Genomic DNA, 11,403 nt, shown 5'->3' with positions numbered 1-11,403 from the left:
GATTTTGTTCATCGTGGAGATTAACGTAGCATATTTAATATCTTTTATTAATGAGTTATAGACAAAGTACATGGTTAATGCCTTCGGACATTCATATAAGTAGTACGCGTTACATTTACGTAAATGGTGACTTAATATGTTTTGAATTATCAAAACTATTCGGGAATATATTTAATATTTTTGAAATTTTTGAAAAGAACTATATATTGTTCAACTCTTTTATAAAAGTAAAATAAAAATTCTGAAAAAAAATGCGTCGTATTAAAACAATTTCAAACACGACAACAGTTACTGTTCTTTTCTTTATTTGCGATCATCTTGTAAAACTAAAAGTTATAATTGCCCGCTTAACATTAACGAGTGACGATTTGTGCCATCTTCGTGTAATTAATTGTAATCGCAATGAGAGAGCGAATGAGAGAGAGAGCGCATTCTCTTCCTATTTCGGTAAACTCCAAAAGTTCTCCAAAGTTGTTCCTTTCAGTTTCTTTACCATTCTGTTGTAAAGGGTTTCTTCTTGTTGGGCGGAAATGTGAGTTCTCCAATTGTTTGTCATTCCTCGCCAGAAGAAATCCATTTTTTCTTCTTTCTTCAACTCCTCTTCGTCCTCGTCATCTGCGAGGTTCTTAAATTTTTCTAACAAATCCTCAAGATTGTGAGTATGCGAATCCTTTTTGGGTCTGCCCATTACCACGTTCTCTTTCATATAAGAGAACTCGGTGTGCTTCAGTATTCTTTTCACCAGTTCCTCGTCTTCCTCCAACTTCTGCTTGTACTTCTGCCCGATGAATTCGGCAACCGCGAAGAGCGCAGTACGAGGATCCCTCTTCATGTCTTCATATGTAAGGAAAAGTACATTTGGGTCGTCTTTGTGGACGTGCCAAGAAGATGTATGATCGAAATAATCCCCAAATGGTACTTCTCCCTTCAAGAAAGCCTCGAAGAACTCGTCGAACGTTATGTCTTTTGAATGAGGCATATTCTTCTCGTGGTGGAAGTACGACACGCAGCAATCCCAAGGATTCCTTGTGACATTTACGTACTTGGCCAAAGGACTGTAAGGTTGAAGATGGAAAGCAAGGTGAGTTTTCATCACTCGGGGTTTTGGTCGGTCACCAATATTCTTAACACCTGTGACTTCAAGGAACGGAATTAGAGCGAAAAGCATACGTTTGCCGTTGCGAGGAGGAGGAAGACCGTCGTTCAGGATCTCCCAAACTATATACTGCATCCAAGTAGTTCCACACTTGGGGTAAGTTACGATGAAGATGTCTCCTTCTTCTGGAGAAAATTTTAACAGTTCCCGAAAATTTGTTTCAGATAAAGGAGCTGGTAGGGGGAACCCATCGACATATCGTAGAGGGATCTTTGTAACTTTGGGTTCGGAGTCCATCACAGCCCAAGGGAACACCTGAATAAAATTAAAAACTGCGATTAACAAATAGCGAGTCGTTGATATTCAGAGTAAACAAAGAATTTAATGTTCAAATTGCAAGGTAATGTTAAAGTATAATAGATCATAAAGAATTGTAACACTTTTAATGTCATTACAAAGTACAAGGAAAACACAGCTGAACTTTCATTGGTCCTAACATAATTAATAAAAGAGAAGTCGTTTCAAATACAGGTTATTTCAGTATTTGAAACAGTTCCCAAAAATAACTCTTGTCTCCATTAATTTTTGTAATCGACTTGCAAGGGACGCTGTGGTCTTTCCAGTAACGGTGACAGCCTCTACTGGAGAGAACACAGCACAGTTGCATCCTCAAGGATCGACCTTGGGACCGCTGTTCTTTCTGACTTTCTTAAATATCGCTGAGGGAGGAATGGACGATGTGAGGGAAAAATTTCCCATGATGACTAGATCGTGATTGTGATCTCTGCCAGAAGAGTTCCTCTAAAGGAACTTAGATAAGGTAACTTAAAACAACTTCAAGGATGATCAAAAAGGTGGCAGCTGTGTTGTAATGGGGCAGGAATGCAAGTTTTCCACTTTCGTAGCAACATCCCCAAAACAACTTATACATTTCGTGAAGCCGAATTAAAAACGATAGAGGAAGAAAGAGATCTGAGAGTCATGATATGGTTGGACGAGTTTCTCAGTGCAGTGCAGACAGGAGTAAAGGAAGTCCCATGGTGTCCAATCAGTGATTTATTGAACATTTTCTTTATAGATAAGGAAGTCATAATCCGGCTATAGAAGGCAATTTGTAAGATCGCACTTTAAAGGTCTTCCAATTGCCATGGTCTCCGTACATTGCTGCAAGTATGGAGACCACACTAGGCATAACAGAAGAGAGAAATTGTACTTGCGGAGAACCCGAATCATGGACTCATATCATGCATGAATGTGAAAATTATGACGACGTAAGAGCGAGCCTCATTACAAACATCGAGTACAATCCAATTAACCAAGAGTCCCGACTCCTGAATGCACAAGAAGGGTTTGTAGCGTTTACCAACTTTGCAACTCAACTATTTACAAGAAGGAAAACAATTATTGCAATACAACCTGTCCAGCAGGAAGACAACAACACTCAATAGAAAAGCCTAAACTTAGAAGGAATGGATGAACCAGAACAATGGGGAGAAACTGAAACAAACCAGAATCAAAGAAGAAAATTCAACAGTACAGCAAAATGCACCATTAGTTCCTAAAAGACTAATCAAAGTTGCTCACAGGAAAAGGAGAAAACAATTATTTTGAGGAAGACTACCCCAGACAAGACAAATTCTTGTCACACTGACGAAATTCCTGAAAGAGACCAACACTGAAGCGTCCCAGAGCTAGAGTAGAGCGCCATCTGGCTCTCAGATCCTGCACCTGCAGGAAACCCCATTTCCTCGCAGGGGGAACTGTCTTCCCCCTTGCCACCCTTCTTTCCCTCTGGTGGGGCATGGGCACTGAAAAACGGGGGGTCATCCTCTCTATCGACCCCTTTGCTTCCCATTTCCACCCCCAGTCTTCTGCCTCCCCACCCAAAACTGTCATCTCACATAGCGATCAGCCCAACATCAAAATTTAAGACACCAAAATTTATGCCCGACCTTTTAGGCCTTACAGACTTTCAGTGTAAACCCCAAATGATTTTTAAAAGAACCTTAACTAACTAAACTACGCTCGCGACTTCTCCAAAGTATTTTATTTTATATTTATATATATATATATATATATATTTTTTTTTTTTTTTTTTTAGGTCCTAGTGAGTGAAATCTCAGGAAGGTAAGTGGCAAGACCTGCCCGAGTAAAATAGCCTCACTGGGTACACCCGGCCAACCTCCCCGTGGCAGCGTGTGGAAACGTCAAGTCCCACTAGGGGCCTGGCGGCTAATAGGCCGGAAGAACAAAGGGCACAACAGGCCACATAGCACATGAACCATACATTTAAAAAAAAAAAAAAAATCTCAGACTTGCCCGAAACAGAAAACACGCGGAGGTGGGGGAAACCCAGGAGCCGTTAGACCCTCAACACACCTTACCTGAAAGTTGGGGAGTACAACGTCTACAGAAAGGATAGACAGGATAGGAAGGGGGGAGGGGTTATGCTATTAGTTAATATTTAAAATAAATAAATGCACAAGGCATAATACTTTAAGAGTTTGGTATCTATATAATATCGGTGTTTAGATACACCATAGATAACTCTTAAGAAACTACAAAGTAGTTGTTGTGGACATCATTTGCTCTTTCTCATATTGTGCTCTGCCTTCACGACGAGTTGCCATGATATTGCACTACTTCGCAACTGGGTCGTCATGTCTGCAATACCAGGGTACCTGCCCACCCACTGATGATCGGCCAATAGCCGTGAAACAGTGCTGTCTGGGTGGTGGTACTCAACTGAGAATAAGTAACAATAGCCTTCTCTATTAGTGAAGCGTTACTTATTCGAAGTAGTGCAATATCATGGCAACTCGTCGTGAAGGCAGAGCACAATATGAGAAAGAGCAAATGATGCGTACAACAACTACTTTGTAGTTTATTAAGAGCTATTAGTTAAGAAACACATAAAATCCAAGGAAGTGAAGCCAGTCGACATTGCTGGACAGTGCAGTGTTGAGTCAGTTTGGTGTGATATAAGCATTGGGAGATCAAAATTGAGAGTAGGAGTGTGCTATAGGCCTAATGACTCTGATGAGTATAATAAGGAACTGTACAGGGAAATAAAGTGGGCCAGTAAATCAGAGAGTCTTATAATGGGGGATTTTAATTTCACAGATATTGACTGGAATTTGGGGGCCGGTCACTCACACACTAGCAAGACCAAGACTTTTGTGGATTTATTGGATGATTGTTTTCTACATCAGCATGTTCGGGAGGCAACTAGAGGGAGTAATACTCTTGATTTGATTATCAGTAGTGATTCTTCATGCATTAAGAATCTGCAGATAAATGAACCACTTGGTGGCAGTGATCACAGTGTGCTGAAGTGGGATTTACTCAAAGAGGTAACTACCATTAGGGTAAGGGTTATTGCTTTCGTAAAGGCAACTACGATGGACTGAGACAGTATTTAAATTCTATACAGTGGGACCAACTGATGATGTTACCAACAGCAAATTCAAAATGGGAAGCATTCAAAGAACTTATCTTGGAAGCTACTAGGCTTTACATACCAACTAAGAAATATTGTTCAAGGTTTAGGCCAAAATGGATGTCAGATGAACTAATGAGGCATATGGCAGAGAAGAAAAATGCATGGGATACTTACAAATTAACACATGACACAGAAGCCTATGATAGATACAAGTTGATATGCAACCAAGTTACAAAGGAGGTTAGGCAGGCGAAGGCAGATTACGAGAAATCCTTGGCAAGGGATGCACAGAAAAACAGCAAAGAGTTCTTTACTTATGTAAACTCTAGAAGGAAGGGGATGAATCAGATTGGTCCACTTGATATTGATGGGTCAACTGTTGATGATCCTGCTCAGGTAGCTAACAAACTAAATGATTATTTTGCATCGACATTCACACATGAGGAGTTATTCAGCGAGGGGAATGCCAGAGGTGTATTCAACTCTAGCAGTAAGCTACAGAATCTTGAAATCACTGGGAGTAAAGTGGAGAAGAAATTGTTGAAGATAAACACAAGAAAGGCACCTGGGGTGGATGGGATCTATCCAGTTATATTAAAGAAGGCAGCAAAGCAACTAAGCAAACCCTTAGCCATAATTATGAGAGCTTCCTTGGACTCAGGGGAGGTACCCATAGACTGGAGATGTGTAAATGTAACGCCAATTCACAAAGTAGGATCAAAGGCTGACACAAGTAATTATAGACCTGTGAGTTTAACTTCTGTTCCAGGAAAATTAATGGAGGCACTGGTTAAAGAAGCACTGCAGGATCATTTAGACAAGACTTCAGTTATAGCTCAGACACAGCATGGTTTTGTTAATGGGAAGTCTTGCCTGACCAATTTGATTGGATACTATGATGCAGTCACAAAAGAACTGGATGCAGGGAATAACTTTGATATTATATACTTGGATCTTAGAAAAGCTTTTGATACTGTTGCACATGGAAGACTGCTGCACAAATTGGAGCAGTGTGGCATTGGAGGCAAATTGCTGCTATGGATAAAGGGGTGGTTGAGGGGGAGAAGACAGAGAGTGGTAATCAATGGACACTGCTCATTGTGGACTAATGTTATTAGTGAAGTCCTTCAGGGCTCAGTGTTGGGTCCATTATTGTTTTCTGTATTTATAAATGATATTGATGATGGTATATCGGGCTTAATGTGCAAGTTTGCAGACAATACAAAGGTTGGCAGGGTTGTCAAGGACACTACTGACACTATGCTGCTGCAACAGGATCTGGAAAGGTTGAGCAGATGGGCTGAGAGGTGGCAAATGAAGTGTAACATTGACAAAAGTAAAGTACTACACATGGAAAACAGCAACTCCAGAGCAACGTATCAACTCTGTGGTACTACACTGACAGTGGTAGAGAATGAAAGGGACCTGGGGGTGGTTGTGCAGGCAGATATGAAGTTCTCTGAGCAGTGCAGACGGGCTGCAAGAGTAGCTCATGGAGTATTGTCAATGATATACAAGAATTTTTCCAGCAGGGATAAGGAGGTGATTATTCACTGTATAAGGCGATGGTCAGGCCACACCTAGAGTACTGTATACAGGTCTGGAGGCCTCATTTCAAGAAGGATGTAGAGCTGCTGGAACGAGTACAGAGAAGGGCAACAAGATTAGTGAATGGAACAAAGGGGTGCTCTTACGAAGAAAGGCTTAAGTTTTGCAAATTACAGTGTCTGGAGACTAGGCACCGGCGAGGTGATCTGATAGAGGTGTATAAGGCTTTGAATGGTTTAAGCATGTTCAATGCTGATGGGATTCTTCCTCTAGCTCAGAAAATTCACCTGAGAGGGCATAAATTCAAATTGAGGAAAGACAGATGTAGGATAGACGTGCGGAAATTTGCCTTTAGCCAGCGGGTGGTTGGTTGGTGGAACAGACTTCCATCCCTTGTGGTGGAGGTTGATAACCTAAATAAGTTTAAGGCTCAGCTGGACAGGTATGTTGAACGAACAGAGGGGTGAAGTGGAAGTGGATTTTTTTTTTTTTTTTTTTTTTTGGCTGATGCTGCATAAGCTTGCTTTCTTGCATCAAATGCCTCTACTAATGCTAATGCTAATGCTAATCAAATAACAGCACGCAGTAGGAAATCCAATATTCATTTAAAACTTGAAGGCACTGTTTTGACTAGTTCTGGACCTATTTGGATCACTTATTGACAATGGGTAGCCTTACTGACATGTGTCAAGCAGTGAATGTCATTCAAATCTAAATGGTAAATGAGCGAAAGAAAAACTTCCAATGGAAGATATCTTTTGATACTTGTATAATAAACACCTATTAGTAGGTGTATTAGCCCATTCAGCAATCATTTGACCAGGAGTAAGATACTATTTTCAATACCTACATTGAAAGAGTACCCCACCTCTTTATTTGATTACTTTTACTGTACATATTTGAAGGGGAGGAATTCTACTCTCAAAAACAAAACTAAGAAAAACTAACACCCAAGCTTTTGTTCAAAAATTGTAAACAAGTTTAGAGGAGAGTTAAAACTGAATTTCTTGAGAGCCTTGTCGATCAATTCGGCCCTGGAAAGATTGTGCTAAGCTCAAGGGGTAGAATTTTTTTCTGCCTGGTCTGTACTTGTTAGCAGAAGAGACTGCTTCTACAGGGATGGGATACACTTAAATAGAAAGGGTGCAAGAATATTTGCTGATGCTATCGAGGCAATGTTAGGTGGGTCGGAAAACTGCTAGTTGGGGGGGATACAAGGACTAATAGATTAACAGTAGCCACTAGCAGAGGTGAAAGTGACTCTTGCACTGCTTCTATTGGAATGAGCAGAAGCCTGGAAAACAAGAAGCAGGATGTTTCAGAGACTGCTGGGAGTCATTGCGGTACAAGAAAACACATGGGCTGTGTTAGGGTAGCTATGAATAGGAACAGGTGCATGTATACAAAGGGTACTAGGGAAGTTTTGCAATATGACGCAACAATGAATCACAGGAAGCTGCTTGTTGCTGCATGTTGAGACATGTTCATACGTGCATAGTAGCCGCCGCGCCAAGTCGATGGGCTCAGTTATTCATTAATAGTGAGAGTGTAAAGTGCTTGCGATGGCATCGTGGTCACGAAATGAGATAAGGACAGTTTTGCGGTATAATTTCGTGCGTGGTTTAACCATAGACCAGTGCTTAGAAGAAATGACTCTTGCACTAGATGATGATTGTCCACATCGTACAACGATATTCAGGTGGTATAGAGAATTCCAAAGGGGAAATTTCACTCTGGAGGATTCTGAGAGGCCGGGAAGGCCACGAACGTCAGTTACGGAGGAAAACGTTACTGCTGTGAGGAAAATGCTTGACGAAAACAGGCGAGTGACCTACCAACAGATAGAGGATACTTTGGGCCTAAATGCACCAGCAATTCGTTCGATTCTGCAAGATCATTTGCACGTGAAGAAACTTTGTTCTCTCTGGGTGCCGCATCAACTGACTGAAGAGCAGATGACACGACGTGTGACTTGGTGCCGGGAGATGTTAAAAAAGTTTGATAAGGGACAATCTCGGTATGTGAACAACATCGTGACAGGTGACGAGACTTGGCTGTACTATTACGATCTGCCGACCAAGGCTCAAAACAAAGTTTGGGTCTTTGATGATGACGACACACCCGTAATTGTCAGAAAATCCCGATCTGTAAAGAAGAAAATGATAGCTGTATTTTTCAAATCGAGTGGAATTGTGGAACGTGTCGTTTTGGACAGGCAGAAGACAGTCACAGCTAAGTGGTATACTGAACAATGCCTGCCTAAAGTCATTGGATCTATGAAGAACCTGCGGCCAAAGTCAAGAATGGACACCAGGTACCTCCATCACGATAATGCTGCAGCTCACCGCGCCAAAGCCTGCACCGAATATTTGACCACGATAGGACTGAAACTTCTCGAGCACCCTCCCTACAGTCCAGACCTTGCTCCCTGCGACTTTGCACTGTTCCCGCATGTGAAAATGAAGCTAAAAGGGAGGCGGTTTTCCAGTGATGAGGACCTTCTACGGGCTTGGGACAACGAGTGTGCTTTACTCCCTAGTGAAACTTGGCAGAACTGGTTTAAAGATTGGTTTCGGAGGATGGAGAGGTGTATTGAATGTAGAGGAAATTACTTTGAAAAAAATAAATAAACAAAGCTGTATTGCAAAACTTTCCTAGTACCCTTTGTACTTGCGTGTACACCAATGCTAGGAGTTTGGTAAATAAATTTAATGAATTTGAGGTATTGCTCAAAGCATCAAAGGCGGATATTGTTGGGATATCAGAGATGTGGTGTCACACAGATATAAGGAATGCAGAACTGGAATTTGGGGAGTACCACGTCTACAGAAATAATAGGAAGGGAGGAGTGGTTATGCTATTAGTTAAGAAACACATAAAATCCAAGGAAGTGAAGCCAGTCAACATCGCTGGACAGTGCAGTGTCAAGTCAGTTTGGTGTGACATAAGCATTGGAAGATCAAAATTGAGAGTAGAAGTGTGCTATAGGCCTAATGACTCTGATGAGTATATTAAGAAAATGTACAGGGAAATAAAGTGGGCCAGTAAATCAGAGAGTCTTATAATGGGGAATTTTAATTTCCCAGATATTGACTGGAATTAGTGTGTTGGTCACTCACACACTAGCAAGGCTTTTGTGGATTTATTGGATGATTCTTTTCTACATCAGCAAGTTCGGGAGGCAACTAGAGGGTATTACTCCCACATAGCACATGAACCATACATTTAAAAAAAAAAAAAAAAATCTCAGACTTGCCCGAAACAGAAAACACGCGGAGGTGGGGGAAACCCAGGAGCCGTTAGACCCTCAACACACCTTACCTGAAAGTTGGTGAGTACAACGTCTACAGAAAGGATAGACAGGATAGGAAGGGGGGAGGGGTTATGCTATTAGTTAATATTTAAAATAAATAAATGCACAAGGCATAATACTTTAAGAGTTTGGTATCTATATAATATCGGTGTTTAGATACACCATAGATAACTCTTAAGAAACTACAAAGTAGTTGTTGTGGACATCATTTGCTCTTTCTCATATTGTGCTCTGCCTTCACGACGAGTTGCCATGATATTGCACTACTTCGCAACTGGGTCGTCATGTCTGCAATACCAGGGTACCTGCCCACCCACTGATGATCGGCCAATAGCCGTGAAAGGAGTAATATACTTGATTTGATTATCAGTAGTGATTCTTCATGCATTAAGAATCTGCAGATAAATGAACCACTTGGTGGCAGTGATCACAGTGTGCTGAAGTGGGAGTTACTCAAAGAGGTAACTACCATTAGGGGTAAAGGGAAGGGTTATTGCTTCCGTAAAGGCGACTACGATAGTCTGATACAGTATTTAAATTCTATACAGGGGGACCAACTGATGATGTTACCAACAGCAAATTCAAAATGGGAAGCATTCAAAGAACTTATCTTGGAAGCTACTAGGCTTTACATACCAACTAAGAAATATTGTTCAAGGTTTAGGCCAAAATGGATGTCACATGAACTAATGAGGCATATGGCAGAGAAGAAAAATGCATGAGATACTTACAAATTAACACGTGACACAGAAGCCTATGACAGATATAAGCTGGTCTGTAACAAAGTCGCAAAGGAGGTTAGGCAGGCAAAGACAGATTACGAGAAATCCTTGCAAGGGATGCGAAGAAAAACAGCAAAGAGTTCTTTACTTATGTAAACTCTAGAAGGAAGGGGATGAATGAATCAGATTGGTCCACTTGAGATCGATGGGTCAACTGTTGATGATCCTGCTCAGGTAGCTAACAAACTAAATGAATATTTTGCATCGACATTCACACACGAGGAGTTATTCAGCAAGGGGAATGCCAGAAGTGTATTCAAATCTGGCAGTAAGCTAGATAATCTTGTAATAACTGAGAGTAAAGTGGAGGAGACGTTGTTGAAAATAAACACAAGAAAGGCACCTGGGGTGGATGGGATCTATCCAGTTCTATTAAAGGAGGCAGCAAAGAAAGTAAGGAAACCCTTAGCCATAATTATGAGAGCTTCCTTGGACTCAGGGGAGGTACCCACAGACTGGATAATTAAAATGGCTTCTTATAAATAAATGCTTTAAATAAAATATAAAATTAATTGAAAGTTAATTGTAAACAATTAATATTTATAATTATTTATAAAGAAATTAGTTGAAATAACTAATACAGTATTTTACAAGGTATTTGAAGCATTATAAAAAGCAGGAGAATAATAAAGATATGAGTACAGGAAATAATGATATCAGAAAGAAAAAGTAGGAAATATATGTTGACAGGACTGAGAATAAAGTTAATGAGTAGAACAGACAAAACATCTTGAAAAGGAACATAATTTTAAAAAGACTCAGGAAATAAGAGTGCATAGAGAAAAAGACAAAAGAAAAATTGTGCAAGGGATAGTGATGATTATGTGCACGTTAAGTGCCAAAGCAACTAAGGCTATGAGTCATAACTATATTGTGTCTGTAATTTCATGTATTCTTTGGTCAGTTTTCAGGACAAAAAGGCTGAGTTTCTAGAAGGGAAAAAAGCCATGCGACCGTTGCTTGAGACCAACTAACTCAGCCAAGTTATGAAAAAAAAGTTCATAAAAAACATTTCTCACATCACTGACAGAATTTGAACTCAAGCTTTTTCCAAATGGTGTAGGAGAATGGTGACTATAACAATTGTGCTGCCCACAAGGGAAGAGATTGCAAAAAGCAATATTCAGAGATTTTTCAAGAAGTAAGCATTAAGAAATAAGATATACACGGACGACAGTAAAATGGTACAGCTGGCGAGCAGATTTAGAATTAGTTGGCAACA

At 40.5% G+C, this 11,403-nt stretch overlaps 1 protein-coding gene across 1 annotated transcript in view; it reads right to left on the bottom strand.

Moving 5' to 3' along the window:
• Positions 1-350: 350 nt before the first annotated feature.
• The window catches only part of LOC150087562 (sulfotransferase 1B1-like), a 60,206-nt gene continuing 49,153 nt past the window's right edge, over positions 351-11,403 (bottom strand). The window contains exon 2 of the mRNA XM_090372537.1: positions 351-1,411. Within this exon, the coding sequence (XP_090228663.1) occupies positions 440-1,411 (972 nt within the window). The 3' untranslated portion in view covers positions 351-439. The remainder of the gene's footprint in view (positions 1,412-11,403) is intronic.

The sequence above is a fragment of the Mastigoproctus giganteus genome, chromosome 4 (genome assembly GCF_048544385.1).
Source record: "Mastigoproctus giganteus isolate SK-2022 chromosome 4, ASM4854438v1, whole genome shotgun sequence".
Taxonomy (NCBI): domain Eukaryota; kingdom Metazoa; phylum Arthropoda; class Arachnida; order Uropygi; family Thelyphonidae; genus Mastigoproctus; species Mastigoproctus giganteus.
This window is presented reverse-complemented; position numbering and strand designations above follow the sequence as displayed.